The sequence below is a fragment of the Phyllobates terribilis genome, unplaced genomic scaffold (genome assembly GCF_046119375.1).
Source record: "Phyllobates terribilis strain yellow unplaced genomic scaffold, ASM4611937v1 Scaffold_5__5_contigs__length_657084704, whole genome shotgun sequence".
Lineage (NCBI taxonomy): Eukaryota > Metazoa > Chordata > Amphibia > Anura > Dendrobatidae > Phyllobates > Phyllobates terribilis.
Window position 1 is genome coordinate 374,075,119 of NW_027362765.1, and position 18,720 is coordinate 374,093,838.

The following is an 18,720-nucleotide window of genomic DNA, read 5'->3' on the forward strand; positions in this document are numbered from 1 at the left end:
TGTACAAGTCTCATACCGTCGGTTCAGCGTGGGTGGCCTGAGGACAGGGGGGAGGAGGAAGAGGAGGAGGAGGAGGAGGAGGAGAGCATGGTCAGTCGTCATCTTGGTGAGGACACGGAAATCTTGCCCGTTACCAGTCTGGCATGCATGGCTGACTTTATGTTACGCTGCCTTAACCGTGACCCTCGCGTTGTCAAAATGTTGGGTGACAGTCATTACTGGTTGGTGACACTTGTAGACCCCCGCTACAAGGAGAACTTTCACTCTCTTATTCCTGAGGTGGAGAGGTCTACAAAAATGGGGCAATACCAGAAGGCCCTTGCTGCAGAACTCTTAAAAAAATTTACATCTGAACACGCTAGCGGCAGAGGTCACAGTTCGTTGCCCAACCAAGGCGTACAGGCGAGAGAGATGCAACTCCAATCCAGCAGAGGCAGGGGAACACTGTCAACGTTCTGGGACAGTTTTCTGACACCCACCCATCTTACAGGCTCTGAGGCGCGGGGTACTCTCACAAGGAGTGGAAAGTTTCAAAAGATGGTGAGGGAGTACCTTGCCGATCGTACCAGCATCCTCCGTGATTCCTCTGTGCCTTTTAATTATTGGGTATGCAAGCTGGACACTTGGAATGAACTCGCTCTGTACGCCTTGGAGGTCCTGGCCTGCCCTGCCGCTAGCGTGTTATCGGAGCGTGTTTTTAGTGCCGCTGGGGGAATTATAACTGATAAGCGCACTCGCCTGTCAACTGACAATGCTGACAAGCTGACCCTTATCAAAATGAACAAGGGCTGGATTGGGCCAGACTTCTCATCACCACCAAATGACAGCAGAGTAACATAAAGTCAAATCCACTGTGTTATTTCGGGAGGTGTATTCACATGCACCGCTTCACACCCACACATGGGTATACGCTTACTCGTTTCGGCTGTTTAATCTTCTTCTCCTTATCCTCAGCCTCCACCACCACTATACCACCAGGGTGCCAGCATTGCAGCTTCCTCCGTCCTTATTTTTGGCAGCTTTTGCTTGCAAGGCATAAGCAAATGCTATGGGACACCCACTCCCCAATAATGGGACATATGTTTGTAATACGCTGTACTGCATGGCTCTTGTAAGGGGCATTGCAAGTTGCTCCGTCCTAATTTTTGGCAGCTTTTGCTTGGAAAGCATAAGCAAATACCATGGGACACCCACTCCCCAATAATGGGACTTATGTTTGTAATATGCTGTACTGCATGGCTCTTGTAAGGGGCATTGCAAGTTGCTCCGTCCTAATTTTTGGCAGCTTTTGCTGGGAAAGCATAAGCAAATACTATGGGACACCCACTCCCCAATAATGGGACTTATGTTTGTAATATGCTGTACTGCATGGCTCTTGTAAGGGGCATTGCAAGTTGCTCCGTCCTAATTTTTGGCAGCTTTTGCTTGGAAAGCATAAGCAAATACCATGGGACACCCACTCCCCAATAATGGGACTTATGTTTTTAATATGCTGTACTGCATGTGACGCTCCCCCTGGGCCATGTGTACACGTGTGTGGGATACCTGGTGCCGGGTCTCTGGGGTCTGTAGTCTCCGTGGCAGTGACCCGGTCCCGTGGCTCAGGCTGGTCAAACCAGTGGCAGTCTTTCTTAGGTTTTGAGGTTAATTGTCCGACTGCGCCATCCGTGGATTGCGGTCAGGGAGTACTACCGCTGCGAGGCAGACCGCTGAGGCTGGTGTTGTGTGCGCAGCATAGAATGGGATAATGTGTGGATGATGTGGGTGATGGTGCACGAGTGCAGCAGGAATGACTCAGAGTCTTTGCAGTGCAGTTCAGGGTCTTTACTGATGATTATAAGGTAGACCCTCCCGGGAGTACTGGCTAGCATAAGAGGCCTGGTCAGTCTGTGAGCAAGCAGGAGTTCCCCTGGCCAGGTGGAGTTGTAGGCCTCCCCATCTGTCTGCAATCTTCCTGGCTACCTTGCTGTAAGCGGGTAGAAGTAGCCCACGTCCCTGAGTGTACCGTGTAGTGCTCACCCGTATGGCTAGTGACTTGGGGCCTTCTGTTAGCCTCCGCTCCACGACGGCGGTGCTGGTCCCTTGCTTGTGACTGAGCCTCCGGGCTTCTATGGCCAGAGGACCTGAAATCCCCTGCCGGATGGTTTCTGCTGCTGGATATATAAGTCCTCACAGCTTCGGACTCCTGTGTCCGGTTCCTATTGTCTTCTGCCAGGGCGAGCTCTGCTCAGCTTCCAGCCCCTGGTCTTTAGCTCCTAGCTCCTACAGAGTTCCTTGCTGTTACTTTCCCTTGCTCTCACTCTGACTCTGACTGTTCTCAGACTCACTCAACCCCGCCCCAGATCCAGTTTATAAGGGCAGAATTCTCCCCTCCCAGGATTGGGGCAGGAGGATGTTGCATGTTTAAAGGATCCTGACCAGGAAACCTCCCACTTGCTCTCCGACGTAATATCTCTATTACTGTGGTGACCAGACCCCTGGGGTGCCACACATGGCTCTTGTAAGGGGCATTGCAGTTCCTCATAATTTTTGGAAAGCCTTCCATTCACTGCTTAGGCCAACAGTGCATGGGAGACCCAGTTGCTATAAATGGAAAAAAAGGTTTAGTTAACGCCCTCTGACCTCCATGTCATTTCCAAGGGGCATTGGAGTGGCTCGAAATTTTTGGTAGGCATTGCACTCACTGTATGTCCTATAACTGTGTAGCCGAACCGCTCCTTTTGTTACAGAAACATATCCTACAAGACATATCTGGTTGACTGGCCTGATATTGATGTGAATGGTCCCTGTTCCTCCTGCTCTCTTTCTCCTTTGCCACTACCTCATCCATCATTTATCACCTGAAGCTTTGTTTTAACTGGAGTCATAGAACTTGGATAGTAGCAGGAAAACATCCAGCAATCCTCGGAGGAGGTAGGATATGCGCCAAAACGCTGACCACCTCAGGCCTAGCCGCTACTACATACATGTGCTTGCATTACAACAAAACAAAGCAGATGCTAACTTCTATCATCCTCATCATGCTCCTCACCTTGGCACTCTCAACTCCCCTGATGGAGAAGCCAGGGCCCACCGGAGGAGTCTGATAGTCCGGTGGGCTCGGCCAATGCTGCCCTAAAGCAGGCCAGGCTAAGAAAAGTGTGGGAAAGGTTACCGGGACAAATAGGGGTGGCTGGGGACCGAGTATGGACACCCGGCCACCCCCTGGAGGCTGGGGAGCAAGCGGAGACACCCGGCCACCAGGCGGCTGGGGACTGAGTATGGATACCAGGCCGCAGACACAGCCATGGCGTGGTGGCCAGATTCCGCCTCCACATGCCTAAAAGGCCCAATTTAAAGTTCAAGCAAGCAACGACAGGTGCAAGGTGGGAGGCATCTTCGCATGTACCATGAACAGGGGTTTGGCATGCACACACTACAGCGGAATAGGCTCTCCTTCCCACTAAATGCACTGGCGAGGGCACAGGTAATGTTTTGGTATAAGCGCTTAATCTTATGTATAAGGCACACCAGGACAAATATGGGCGGCTGGGGACTGAGTATGGATACCTCGCTGCCGAAGCAGCCATGAGGTAGTGGCCAGCTTCGGCCTCCTCCAAACTAAAAGGCCCCATTTTAAGTGCAAGCTAGCAGTATGGAATTGCAGTCTGGGGGTGGGTGGGTGGCAGGCTGCACACTTACACTTGCATTAAAAGAAAACATAGCAGATGCTAACTTCTGTCATCATCATCATGCTCCTCACCTTGGCACTCTCAACTCCACCGATGGAGAAGTCAGGGCCCACCGGAGGAGTCTGGTTCTCTGTTGGGCTCGTCCAATGCTGCCTAAAGCAGGCCGGGCTAAGAAAAGTGTGTGTGGGGATGTTCCAAGGAGAAATAGGGGCGGCTGGGGACCGTTTATGGACACCCGGCTGCCCCCAGGCGGCTGGGGACCGTGTGTGGACACCTGGCCAGGGGGCGGCTGGGGACCAAGTATGGACACCCGGCCCCCGGGCAGCTGGGGACTGAGTATGGATTCCAGGCCGCCAACACAGCCATGACGTGGTGGCCAGATTCCGCCTCCACATGCCTAAAAGGCCCAATTTCAAGTTCCAGCAAGCAAGCAGTATGGTATTGCAGCCTGGGGGTGGGTGGGTGGCAGGCTGCATACTTGAGCTTGTATTGCAAGGAATGGGGGAGGTACAATTGAACACTGCCCTGGGACTAGAACTTGCATGGGGATAGTTGCAAGTCTGCATCTTCTGATGCGGTAAGGATCACTTATGATGGGCACACTTTTAGACAGTGACCTGGGAGTCAGAGATGCTTCCAGGGGTCTTCCCCATGCTGTTCCCATATCTTTTCAGCACTTTATGCATGTGTCACACAGCACATGGCCAGATAAGGTTGTAAAATGTTAAAATGACATTTCACGGTGAATGCATTTGTCATAGTTGAAAGCAATACAAAAGTGCAAAAACGCATAAAAAATGCTACTTGTGAACATAGCCGAAGGTGTGGAGGAGTATTTTTGTTTTTGGTCATTTATTTTAACTTATACACAAGTCTTTACCCTGGAAAGGATGTTCCTTAACATATTTCACAGGAAAAAAGTTTCACTTTCGTTTTTGAACGTTTTATTGTGAGCCTGTAAAAGTTGTTGACAGCAGTGACCTGGGGGTCAGAAATGCTTCCTGGGGCGATCCCCATGCTGTCCCCATGTCATTTGAGCACTGTCACTATCGTTTTGGGCACTTGTTAGGCTTTTAAAAGACTGCCGGGGGTGCCACCGCAAAAATGCTCGAGTCTCCCATAGACTAACATTGGGCTCGTTGCTCGGGTCGAGCTCAGCGGGGGCTTCGAGCACCCGAGCATTTTAGTGCTCGCTCAACACTAGTCTTAATACATGTTTGTTATACTCACTTTTTAATATTGGTGACACTCATTGATAAAGTTTTGTTGAAAGTTTTTTGCACACGGCCTCAGGTGCAAAGGTTATGTTGTTTTTTTCTGCTCTTCCTTTTTGAACACACTTTTTTTTGTTTTTTTTCACTTTTTGTCTGTATATAAATGGAGTGTTTCAGTGCATACATTGATATATCTGTTGGTGCCCTGATGAAGGGGTGTGGAACACCCAGAAACGCGTAGGCATTTACCAATAAACAAGGATTTTATTATATGTTCCGGATTTGAGGATTTTTCAGCGGCGCGGACGTATATCTCTACCTTCACCGCCTTTGGATAAAAGCAGGATAATACAGAGATTTGACCCGTGGAACTGCAAAACCACAGTTATAGTCATGTGGCCTACACCAGGAACTTTAAGCAGATATATTGGTGTCTGAACAGTCAGGGAGACACTATTACTGTTGTATTTTTACGGAAAAAATACCAAAAGCAGGATAATACAGAGATTTGACCCGTGGAACTGCAAAACCACAGTTCTAGTTATCTGGCCTACACCAGACTCTTTTAAACAGATATATTGGTGTCTGAACAGTCACAGACACACTCAATTTTTTTTTGGGGGGGGGGGGATACCAAAAGGTTAATAAGATGAGCATGCTCGCTCAACACTAAACATAACCCAAGGTGTGAATGATCATTTTTGTTTTTGGTTATTTATTTTGCCTTATATGCAAGTCATTACCCTGGAAAGGATGTTCCTTAACATTTTTCCCAGGAAAATCCATTTTGGTTTCGTTTTTGTATGTTTTACTGTGAGTCCGTAAAGTGGGGTAATACTCTGACAACATTTTTGACAGCAGTGACCTGGGAGTCAGAGATACTTCCAGGGGTCTTCCCCATGCTAATCCCATGTCACTTGAGCACTGTTCCCATTAATTTGGGCAATTTTTAGGCCCTCTACAGACCTCCGGTGGGGCCGCCGGAAAAATCCTCAAGTTTCCTATAGACTTACATTGGGCACGTTGCTCGGATCGAGCACTCAAGAATTCCAATTTGCTCGACTCAAGCAACAAGTACCCGAGTATTTTAGTGCTCACTCATCATTAGTAGGCACCCATCTGCTCCCTTAAAAATCTTCACATCAAGGAAGTCAATGGATACTTGACAGTATTGGCAGGTCAGTTTAATGTTGAGATTGTTTTCATTCAGAATCTCTAAGAAGGTCAGTAATTCTGGCTTGGTCCCTTGCCAGATCATCAGGATGTCATCTATGAATGGCGACCATGACAGGACCTTTTCAATGTATGCCACCGGATTGGTAAACAAAATTTTTCTTTCCCACGATCCCAGAAACAGATTCGCATATGAGGACGTGAAGGCAGCCCCCATAGCAGTCCCTTGTTTCTGTAGGTATATGGTGTCCTTAAAGATGAAGAAATTGTGTTTTAGGACATACCCCAATAGATTGAATAGAAATTGCATTAGCTCCTCACCATAATCTGTCATAGCTAAAAAGGTACTGACTGCTTGTATTCCGTCACTATGTACGATGGATGTGTAAAGTGACTCGACATCCATGGTTACAAGCCACATGTCTCCATCCATAGGGATCCCATCTACTTTCTTCAGAACATCCCCAGTAACTTTTATGTAGGATGTTAAGTCTTGAACCAATGTATTCAAATAAAAATCAAGATATTTGTTGATATTTTCACAAAGGTTCCCGTTACCTGAGACGATCGGTCTTCCAGGTGGTGTTTTACTGTCCTTGTGAATCTTAGGTAGAAAGTAGATGCATGCCGTTTTGGGATATTCAGGTACCAAATTCTCCTTAAGATCCTTAGAAATGACTCCATATTGAAAAGCCCTGTCCACAATTTTAAGTAGATCTTCCCTGAAAGTCAAAGTAGGATTGAACGTTAGTCATTTATAGAAAGTTGAGTCGCTCAACTGTCTGAAAGCTTCTTTCTCATATTTTAGAATTGGCCAGACCACCACATTACTCCCTTTGTCTGAAGGCATTATGATTAAATCCTTTCTCTGTTTCAATTCCATCAAAGCCCTTCTTTGATTGGATGAAAGATTGTCATTAGAGATGCTGCTTGAGATTTTTTCTAATTCCTTTGTGACTAATCTGAGGAATAATTCCACGTTGGGATAAAGGCTTAAAGGGGGGAATTTTATGGGGACTGCAATGTGGAACTTACCCCTAGTGTCTGGTTCATTAGTCTCATCACTAAGTTCTTCCAAGATAGAGATAGCTTTGAGTAGTTCTTCAGTCCATCCAGGATCCTTCTCCGGTTTATTATGTAATTTTTTCAGTACAAGTTTTTGTGCGAAGAGGTGCAGGTCTTTCACCGCTGTTTGCTTAGCCTTTACTGGTTATTATAGGTGAGATCACCCCAAAAATGATGTGGGCTCTCCCCTATGATCAATAACCAGAAAAGGCTAAACAGACAGCTGTGGGCTGATATTAATAGCCTAAGAAAGGACCATGGATATTGGCCCCTTCCCAGACTAAAACCGTCAGCTTACAGCCACCCCAGAAATGGTGCATCCATGAGATCAGTGATGCGACCGCTCTCCATGCCAGCATAAACACAATGAGCAGAGCATCATTGAGGATACTGCCAGTGGCAAGAGGGAACAGCCAGGCAAAGCGCCAGATTTGGCGCATCTAATATATGCTCCTTTTCTGGGGTGGCTGTGGGCTGCTATTTTTAGACTGGTTGGGCTAATATCGAAGGACCCTTACCAGTCTGAGAATACCAGCCCCCAGCTGTCTGCTTTAGCTTGGCTGGTTGTGAAAATTTTGAGGGATCCTATGCCAGTTTTTTTAAATTATTATTTTTGATAACCTACTAAGATAAAGCTGACAGCTGGGGGCTGCAGCCCGCAGCTGTCAGTTTTGACTGTACTGGCTGTCAAAAATAGAGGAGACCCCACGCCATTTTTTTAAAAATTTATTTACTTATTGCACTGGCTCCAGCAGGTGAATAGTCCCATCATCGTACACCTGCTCTCGCTGCTATCAGCAAGACCAGGTGTAGGATGATGAGATTAGTACTCTCATCAGCTGACGCCTGTGACCAGAGGTAGCTTTTTTACCGCCAATCAGAGACATTGTTTCTCATCACACAGATGACAGTGTGGGAAACACCCGATGTTCAGTTGAATGGGGTGCTGGTTTGGGTTCGAGTTTGGGTACCATTCTGGTAATTGAACCAAACTTTTTTAAAATGTTTGGCTAATCCTGCTGGACCCGAACATCCATGGGTTTGCCCATCTCTAATTATGGGCACTTGATTCTGCGATAGGATGTTGATCCAGGGAACTTATCTGATTGCCATTTGTAGAGTCAAGAAGAAATTTTTCCCCCTATATTGGGCAATTAATACCTGCCTCATGGGGTTTTTGCCTACCTCTGGATCAACAAGTTAGGCTACAGGTTGAACTCGATGTACTTATGTCTCCCTTCACCCATAAAAACTATGAAACTATGGTTATATATCTAATTAAACATTCAAAAGAACATTTCCAAATAAGTGACCTTCATTCATAGATTACTGTGTATATTTTTGTTTGTGTGAATAATAATTAACTTTCTCTTAGCTAAGAAGGGGGTAGAGGGGTGATAGATTTTTGGGTATAAATATCTGTGGTTTACGCTCCATACTCATTCTGAATCCGTCATGAAACTCCTCCTGATCTGTGTGCTCCTAGGAGCAGCTGGTGAGTTCGGTGTTTCCGCCTGTATTTAACACTAGGCACCGGGAGTTTGGTGCTTAGGACGGCGGGTTGCAGGGGGCCGTGCCTGGGTCAAGATTTAAAAAAAACTATATATATATTTTTAAAGGGGGCACGCCTCATTCTTTTATATTCGCGTCTTTAAGATGCGAAGACAAATGATCCTCCATCACACCGGCACTTCTGGGGTCAGTGGAGCTCCAATCAGCTGCCTGACACAGCATGTAGTGGTGTGCGCATGATGCTGACATCACAGCAATGCGATGAGAAGACCTCATCATGCTGCAGTGCCGACATGAATGCAGAGTGCTGCCGAGGAGAACAAGCTGGAGCCTGGAGCAGGTAAGCGCTCACGGAGTCGAAGATGAAGCCGGGCGGAGAGGGGGCACCTCAGTATGGAGCACGCTACGGAGAACATGGGGGAAAGCAAAATATGGAGAATATGAGGGGGGAAGCACGCTATGAGAACATGAGGGCCAGAAGCTATGGAGAATGGGGGGGCAAGCTATGGAGAATATGAGGGGGGTAGCTATGGAGAACATGAGGGGGGAAGCACAATATGGAGAACATGAGGGGGGAGGAAGCTATGGGCAACATGAGAGGGAAGCACAATATGGAGAACATGAGGAGGGAAGCACAATATGGAGAATATAATGAGGGAGGAAGATATGGAAAACATGAGGGGGAAGCACAATATGGAGGACATGAGGAGGGGGGAAGCTATGGAAAACATGAAGGGGGAAGCACAATATGAAAACATGAGGGGGGAGCTAAGAAGAACAAGGGGGGGGAAGCTATGGAGAACATGAGGGGAGTGGAAGCTATGAAGAACATGAGGGGGGGGAGAAAGCTATGGAGAATAGAAGGGAAGCAAGCTATGGAGAACATTAGGTGGGGAAGAAGCTACCGAGAGCATGAGGAGGGTGAAGAAGCTATGGAGAACATGAAATAGGGAAGCACACTATGAAGAATATGGGGGGAAGATTGCTATGGTGAACATGAGGGAAGCACAGCATGGAGAACATTGGGGGAAGCACAGTATGGAGAACATGGGGGGAGAAGCACAATATGGAGAACATGGGGGGAGAAGCACAGTATGGAGAACATGAGGGAGAATCACAGTATGGAGAACATGGGGGTGGAGCACACTATAGAGAACAGGGGGAGAAGCACGCTATGGAGAACATGAAGGAGCAGGCTATGGAGAACATGAGGGGGGAGCACTCTATGGAGAACATGAGGGAGGAAAGCACGCTATGGAGAACATGAGGGGGGAATATGCTATGGAGAACATGGGGGAGCACACTATGGAGAACATAAAAGGGGGAGCATGATATGGAGTGCATAAGGGGGAGAGCATGGTATGGAGAACATGAGGGGGTAGGACAATATGGAGAATATGAGAAGGGAGCTTGTATGGAGTGGGGGCAACATGGGGGCAGTAAAGAGGGGACTGCAGGGAGTGGGGACAATGTGGAGATCATAGTTCATAAGAGGAAAGTGCGGTGGGTATCATTCATAATGGAGAGGACAATGTGGTGGTTTTCGTTTATGAGGGCGTGGTGTGACTTTCATATTCTTTAGGGTAGACAGTGTAGTGGGAATATTTTATAGGAAAGAATAGTGTGGAGACCATGTACCATAAGTGACAGTGTGGGGTAATTTTTTGTGCAGGGAGCACAGTGAGGGACCAGTATTTTTTTAGTGGTTGAACATAGAGCTAATTCAGGGCACAGCGTGGGTGGTTATTTTTATTCAGGAACATTATAATGACACTGTTATTTTTAAGGGCACTGTTTCGGGATGTGCTGCAGAAGACCAGAGAAGATGGAAGGCTGCAGATACGAGCTGTGGCTGTGAGAAGTCATCATGGAGTCAGATACTTAGATCTAATGTGCATTTACCAGGGCTGTGGAGTCAGAGTCGTGGTGTTGGGGTTGGTGTCCATTTAGGTGGAGTCGGAGTCGATATAAAATGGACCGACTGCAACTCCTAAAATATATAATAAATTGGATACAGTAGTTCAGTGCAGTTTGTGGGGAATATTTATTTCATAAGAATTTGGGAAAGTTATGAAATGTCTTATAAATGTCTGTTCTATTCCTGATCTAAGGGTCTAGACTTTTAGCTGAGATGAATCTGTGCTACAGTAAATTTATCACTTAAACATGAGCCATGTATGAGGGAGTCGGAGTCGTGGAGTGGGAGTCGTGGAGTCGGAGTTGTGGAGTCGGTGTCATGAAAATTGAGGAGTAGGAGTCGGAGGTTTGGCTTACCAACTCCACAGCCCTGGCATTTATATCGGTCAGTTACAGCCTTTAAATGACCGCTGAATTGAAATATGAAGCCAATCAGCAGTCGTTTGTTTAGACAGGATGTGACCTCACTTTCATGTGCACAGAACGATTGTTAACAGGATCGTCCTGTGCACATAGAAAAAGTTGCATGCACGCCACTAGGTACATAGAGGCAATAGAAATAAACATGAATTCTTTGAAATCCTGGAGGAATATTACTCAGGGTGACCATTAATCAGAGCTTCCACAGTCATGAGGTACTTTAGCTTCCAGGCACACACAGTGAGTCGTGTAACCTTGTGTACAAATTGGACATTGTCAATTTGGCATAACACTAGGACATTGTCAATTTGACATAACATTTTCAAACATAAATAACAATCTATTCTTACTAACTTTTGCTTGTAGAACTCCTGTAAGAAATAAACAATTACAACCATCAGCATCTCTTCAGCTGGAGCTTTTTGTTCGTCTTCAACCAGCCCCATCTCACTAAGCCCTAATGGTTCTTTTTTTCTACAAAGTCTTTTCATTGAAGTGAAAGCAAAATGTCTATGCACTCAGGTAATATCTTCCATATGGCACACTGATGGTGAATACCACCTAGGTTGGCTTACCTGGTCTGTAAGCAGTGATGCCTGTTTCAAATCGACCGTCATTAGTACCTTATTCGGTTCACCGAGTGTATCATAAGTCAGCATTATTGGCCTCCCCGCTTCTCGAGTCGAAATCCTCCTACTGGGTTGTTCCTAAGATACCATGGATTCTTTGGTTACAGGAGCTTTTTCCCCACATTCAATTACAATACGTCCTTCAATGCCCTTGGAACTTTCTCCGTAAGTTACTGTTCTGTTGAGTCATCCGTTTCTGCACGGTCTGGTAATTCCTCTACTCCTAAGTTTCTATCAATCTCTTCGACGACTGGTGTTTGATTGTCAGATCTGAATTGGACTCCATCTGTATTCCTTGGTATGAACTCTGGAACTTTGGGGCTTAGTTCATTTTCATGAGGATAGTACATTCCACTTCTTGCTGGTCTGAGAAGTACAACAGTCTGATCTTCTTCATCTGAACTCTCAAGGTCACTATCCACCTCCAGATCTTCAGTATGTGGTAGTTGTTATGATCTGCTACAGGGACTAAGGAAAGACAGGAGATCTGTCCCTACAATAGAACTAAACTAGATCCCTACGATGTAACGGGGAACCTGATCCTGCGATCAGACCCGCTAAAGTCCTCGGCTAGTCTGTACGAAGACCTATAGATGTGAGGGAGGGATCCCTACAAGAACTAGGGACTGGGATAAGTTGGACACCTCCTAGCAGAAATAGTAGCAGTCAAAGACAAACACACAACAAAAAGCATAGAGGTCAGAAGACCTAGCAAAACTAACAGAGAATGGCAACAGAGCACCTAGCTAGCTCAATAGTAGTAAATACAATGAAGTCCAGCAAGGCCAGGAGGGCGGAGCCGGATTAAATAGGCAAAAATGGTCATGTGACCAGCAAACTAAAAAAAAACTAACAGGAGAGTTCTAACAGTAGTCTCTTATACGATCTAAATCGGCATTGATCTAACTTCTGGGACATCTTGTTGTTGTGGGAGGTAATCACAGGGTAGTAGTAAATTCCGATGGCCTATTCTTATTTTCTTGTCTCCCGTTTTCAGTCTGATTTCATAGACTGTACTGTCATCGGTCTTCTTCTTTACAACCACATACACCTTGTCTTCCCAGTATGAACAACGTTTTCCTGGACATTTTCAATCATCATATTCCTTACTCTTGCTTTGCCCTTCCTTGACCACTTTGGACGCTATGTTGTATGCCTCTGTCATGTGTTCTTTCTATTTCCGAACATACTCAGTGTACGTATTTAAAGTCTCTGACACTGGAGTATCGAACATTATGTCGATTGTCAGTCTTGGCGATTGTCCATACAACAGGAAGAATGGTGAATAACCTGTTGCCTCACTCTTTGTACAATTGTAGGCATGCACCACTTTTGACAGAGAACTCTTCCAATCTTTCTTCTCGTCAGCTGTCAAAGTGCGCAACATCGACAATAACATCCAGTTGAAACGTTGCACTTGTCCATTGCCTTCGGGGTGTTGTGTAGGATCTCTGAATTCTACACTACTGTATTTTCCTAACTTGGCATAGGGCAGTGGGGATGAGGGGGGTTTGTGAGGGTAATAACTCCAGTGCAGTGATTCTCTCACTCTCTTATCTTGATGCATAGATTTGACTCCTAGCTGTCAGTACTGCGTGTATGATTCCAGCCACAGCTTCTCTCAACAATCTGATCTTGATAGCCTCACTTGCCTTAGTTTATCCCGAAACCCTGCAAGCACACAGATTCTTCCTGCAGCTTCCAGACATTAATAAAATAACTTCCCCATAATTACTATGGAGCTGTGCTATCCACTCCCTGTCTCCTGTGGCTGTGTTAACCCCTCTGGTTGCTGGATACTTTTGAAAACACCAGCACTACTTCTGTCTGTCACAAAAAGCATTGCTTTTAGCAGCACATATGTACACAGGAGAACATGTTGCTGAGAACGATGATATTTAAATCGAGTCTTTCTCCCCCAACATGCCAATTATTCTGCATACACATTTATATAGGGGACATAGCTCAGTCATATACAGTTTTAACTTACCTTAATATTTTATTTTTTTTATATGCAAATGAGGGAGCTTCTGTGCACCCTCGCGTGGCCTATGCCTTAGTGCACAGTTACACCCTCCTATTTGCCTGTTAAAGCCATTCCCTTGTTATAATTATCAGAGGTCTAGGGGTGAGTGAGCATGCTCGCCACTATTCGTTACTCGCCTGAGCATCACAGTGCAATATTGGGGAGGGAGCTCGAGTCCCTGCTTTGCATGTTTGGCGTATATTAGGCAACCAATTACCATGCAAGGATTGTGTGACAGTCAATGCAATGCCATAGCCATGTAGGTTGTGGCATTACAGTAATTGGCTGGCCGCATAGCATCATTGGGTCTATATTTGACTCGGGACCCACAGTCACAGTCTACCGGTCAAAGACACAGAGTAGAGAGAGCTACAGCTGAGCGAGGGAGAGAATTTGCGGTTATTTTAAACAGAGATTCCACGCCACTATTATAAATCTACTCTAACAGTCCTTGTAAGGGCTCATTCTGAAGAAAATATTAATACTGCTGATAGCACTAGTTAGGCAGAATTTGTGGAGAGCTAGTATAATACAGAATAGGGTCTATTGCACGTAGTGTTGAGCCACCCCCGTAGTGTTCGAGTTCGGTTCGGTTCGTCGAACACCCGTGTGTTCGCCGAACTGTTCGTCGAACTGTTCGTCGAACACCTTGGAACACCGTTAAAACCAATGGCAGGCAAACAAAAACACATAGAAACACATAGGAAACACCTTCAAAGGTGTCCAAAAGCTGACAAACTGCTCAGAAGACACAACTAACACATGGAAAAGTGACAAGTACATATAGTCATGCGAAAAGAAAAGAGGTGGAGGAGTTAAAGGAGGGGGAGACACAGATATAGGCATGTCATGCCCTTCTAAAATCCAAAAAGTGAGAAGCCGACACGTTCAGTCTGCTCCTGCCCGTGCCACCTCCGTGTCGCCGGGTTTGTGCCAGAGCCGCGGTGAACCCTGACGGCCAGCCCCCCTCTCCCAATACTGGTGCCTGTCCGCTGGTGGGTCGAGCGAGCCCCCCTGTGGTGGAGGCAGCTCTAAGCTTTTTAATTTAAATTGTCTCTCTAATTTGAATAAATACACTTTAAATCCATTTACAAGGATCTATTGGAGGGCAAGTCTCATGCCAGCAGCCGCGTAATTCCAGCTCCAGTAGCGTCCACTAAAGCTGCTGCAGTTAAAAAGCTTTTATAAGGATCGAGCTCGGCTGTCCACCACAAGGCATCCTACTGCCAGTCCGAGCCCCTATGCCTTGGGGTGCCTCCTGATGCTCTTCACTGAGTATCCCGTGGTCCCGAAGCATTTCCTTTGAAAAAATGAAGTGTCCAAACTACAGGTGGTGTAGCTTGCTTAACAGCCGGGATAATCCGCTGACTAGCAGACACTGCTACTAGGCACAAAGTATTTCCTGGGCTAGATGCAGTTAAAAATTTGTAATTAGATACTCTCGTTGGATGCTGAGAAAGCATTCCATAGAGTCTCCTGGCACGCCATATATGATTCTCTTAAAAAGCTTGGGGTAGGGGTCTAGGGGACCCTTTTATAGCCAAAATCACGGCCCTGTATCGCAATACGTCACCTAGGCTGAAGATAAATGGAACTGTAGCACCCTGAGGGCTCGGTTGCTACAGAGGTATTGCACCTCACCCAGAGGTGTGATATCTCACTCTCAGGTAAGGATGGAGTGTGGATCAGGACCCGACACCTGCATGCATTACACCACATTGCTGTGGGGCAGGGCGACCAATATGCCCCTGAGATGGGCACGACAGTCCCTGTCCCTGGCTGGAGTGGGGGGAGGGAACACTGAGGAAGGGGAACCCTGTAGTGCAGGAGCAGGGAGGAAGCAGTTCCTGGGTGCATTGAGAAGGGAGTATAAAAGGTGGGCACCATCTTAGTTCAGTGCAGAGAAGTCTGAGCAGAAGTGGCAGGGAGCAGGGGCTCTGCATGAGCTCTGCTCCGGAGGCGGGCCTAGTAACAGAGGCCCAGGCCTGGAAGAGGGAGAAGGAAGGAAGAGGAGCGGAGAAGGCTCCAGGAACGAGGAACGAAGGGATCTCAGGGGTGCGGACGGGCGAGTCGCCACCGCACGCCCGAATCCACCTGCGTGGAGGGGTCAGGCCAAAGGGGGAGACCGGTCCCCGAAACTAGTGGAGGCAGGAAACGACCCTCAGTTAGAAACAGGAGGCTGTGACATTTTATGTGGCGCAGCCCCTCGCTACACCCGCTAGGAAGGCACCACATAGGGTCAGGGAAACTGGCGCCAAGTTTACCAAGAGGAGGCCCGAGGCAGCCGGACAGAAGGGTTGGTAAGAAAGGCCAGACAAAGGACACACAAAGGGGGTCCTGTGAAGCACTCCAAAGTTATCTGGGAGTTGTCTGAGCCCCTCACCCGGTGAGCACAGTACGACGTGGGCAGCCGTTACCTGCAGACGTGGTCTGGATAATAAGAACTGTGAGTAAAGGCCCTGGACTGCATCACTGACTCCGTGTCATTACTGCTGCTGCCCTGCACCATCACCCCCATCCTCCGCATACACTGCCCTGAGGCTATACTCCTCCCGTGGGGAGTTATGCTACGCTCTGCTGCACCCACAACACCAGCCTCAGCGGTCTGCCCTGGAGCGGCGGTTCACTCTGACCGCAATCCACGGGTGGCGTAGTCGGACATTTAAACATCAAAACCACATAAATAGTTCCGCCACTGGTTTGACCGCCCTGAGCCACGGAACCGGGTTGCCGCCACGGAGACTACAACCACCAGCATCCACCAAAAAGGGTCCGGCTCCGGGTGTCCCAAGGCCCAGGGGGCGCGTCAGAACATTTTCATCACCTTTCACAATCACCAATGGGACAAGGCAGGGATGTTCTCTGTCCCCTCTCTTATACATCCTAGTGACGGAGCACCTGCTCTCATCAATTCGCCATAACCCCAATATTAGGTGGATTGAGGTGGGAGGCACCGAGTACAAGTGCTCTCTATTTGCTGATGATGTCCTAGTATATATCACTCAATCACATATATCCATCCATGCTGTTATGGCTGAAATAGATCACTTTGTTACATGGTCAAATTTTAAAATCAATGCAGCGAAGTCTGAGGCCCTCGATGTCTCCCTCCCCAAATCCATATAGGATTCCATCCAGTCCAACTTTCCCTTTGCCTGGCCCTCACAGGGTATCAAATACTTAGGAATTCCTATTCATAGAGACCTCTCCCATCTATGTTATCTTAATTTTGGGCCCTTTATTGAACAACTCCATACAGACCACAGTTGGCAAGTTAGAACTGTAAGATTCACTACGTGAACCACTGGTGTTTTGTGGAAAAGCACATGTACACTGCGTTCCAAATTATTATGCAAAAAAGTGTTTAGGAGTGATAAGGGAAGAATTTGTTTGTTTGTCAGTTAAACTCATTGATGGTGATGTGTGTCAGGGCTCTTTATATCACTGTAAGCAATTGCAGACACCTGTGCTAATTAGTTTGGCAGGTGTGTCCAATGAAAGGCAAGACTACTTAAGAAGGCTGTCTCACATTATTAAGCAGCCTACATTTTCTGCCAAAATGGGAAAGAAAAAGGATGTGTCGGCTGCTGAGAAGCAACAAATTGTGGAGTGTTTAGGTCAAGGCATGACTACAATTAACATTGTGCGATGATCAGGATGAAGTGTCTTGGCAATCAAGAAGTATGTAGCTGATTCACAGTACACACGTGTGCGTGCTGATAAGGGCAAATTGAGGACTCTTTCCTACAGGCAATTACGTCAGGTTGAAAGAGCAGCGGCAAAAAAGCCTTGTCATAGCAGCAGACAAGTTTTTGAAGCTGCTTGTGCCTCCAACGTCCCCCGAACAACAAGATGCAGGGTCCTTCAGAGGTTTGCAGCTGTGCATACGCCATCCTGTCGACCTCCTCTATCCACTTCACACAAGCAGAAATGGCTCCAGTGGGCCAAACATTACATGAAGACTGATTTCAAAACTGTTTTGTTCACGGATGAGTGCCGTGCAGCGCTCGATGGTCCAGATGGATGGAGTGGAGGATGGCTGGTTGATGGACACCCCACGCAAACACGGCTACAGCGCCAACAAGGAGGAGGTGGAGTAATGTTTTGGGCTGGAATCATGGGGAGAGAGATTGTCGGCCCCTTTAGGATCCCTGAAGGCGCTAAAGATGAACTCCATAATGTATGTGGATTTTCTCAAACAGCACTTCCTGCCATGGTTCAAGAAGAAGAACCGTGTATTTCACAGCAAGATCATTTTTCTGCATGATAATGCACCATCTCATGCTGCACATAAAACATCTGCATCTCTGGCTGATATGGGCATAAAAGGGGACAAACTTATGGTGTGACCCCCATGCTCCCCTGACCTGTACCCCATTCAGAACCTTTGGAGCATCATTAAAAGGAGTGTCTATAATGGCGGGAGGCAGTTCACATCTAAGCAACAGCTCTGGGAGGGTATTCTGTCCTCATGCAAAATGTTAGAACCTTGCTGTTAGGTTTTTTTTTCCTTTGCTGGTCACATGACCTTGTTGGCCTATTTAATTCTGCTCCGCCCTTCTGGCTTTGCTGGACTTCATTGTATATCTACTTTCTAGCTAGCCTGTGCTCTGTATCTAACTCTGTTGGTTTGCTTGGTCTACGGACCTCTGGGTTCTATCTATTTTGTTTGTTCGTCTGTCTGCTACTATTTCTGTTGGGAGGTGTCCCATATTCCTCCCAGTCCTTAGTACTTGTAGGGATTCCCTCCCCAAATCTATAGGTCTCCGTACAGACTAGATTAGGACTTTAGCAGGTCTGATCGCAGGATCAGGTTCCCTGTTACATCGTAGGGATTCAGCTGAGTCTTATAGTAGGGACAGATCTCCTCTCTTTCCTTAGCTTTGGTAGCAGAACATAACAGTAAGTCCAGCCTGTAAATTCTCTAAGGAAAGATTTTTTTTTGTTCCATCATGGTGTCGGTTCAGGATTTGGCTAAACACCTGCAGGGACTCTCTCTGGAAGTGGCCGAGCTCCGTCAGCACGTGAGTAACTGTCCTGGAGCATATTTCTTGGAGCCTAAGGTATGTTTGCCGGATTTATTTTTTGGTGAA

General features: G+C 46.9%; 2 protein-coding genes across 2 annotated transcripts in view; one reads left to right on the plus strand and one right to left on the minus strand.

Annotated features, from left to right (window-relative positions):
- Positions 1-18,720, minus strand: part of LOC141273224 (trypsin-like) — a 423,731-nt gene that overhangs the window by 285,836 nt on the left and 119,175 nt on the right. The gene's annotated exons all lie outside the window — the stretch shown is intronic.
- Positions 8,569-18,720, plus strand: part of LOC141273225 (trypsin-like) — a 142,008-nt gene continuing 131,856 nt past the window's right edge. The window contains exon 1 of the mRNA XM_073684797.1: positions 8,569-8,618. Coding sequence (XP_073540898.1) covers positions 8,579-8,618 — 40 coding nt within the window. The 5' untranslated portion in view covers positions 8,569-8,578. The remainder of the gene's footprint in view (positions 8,619-18,720) is intronic.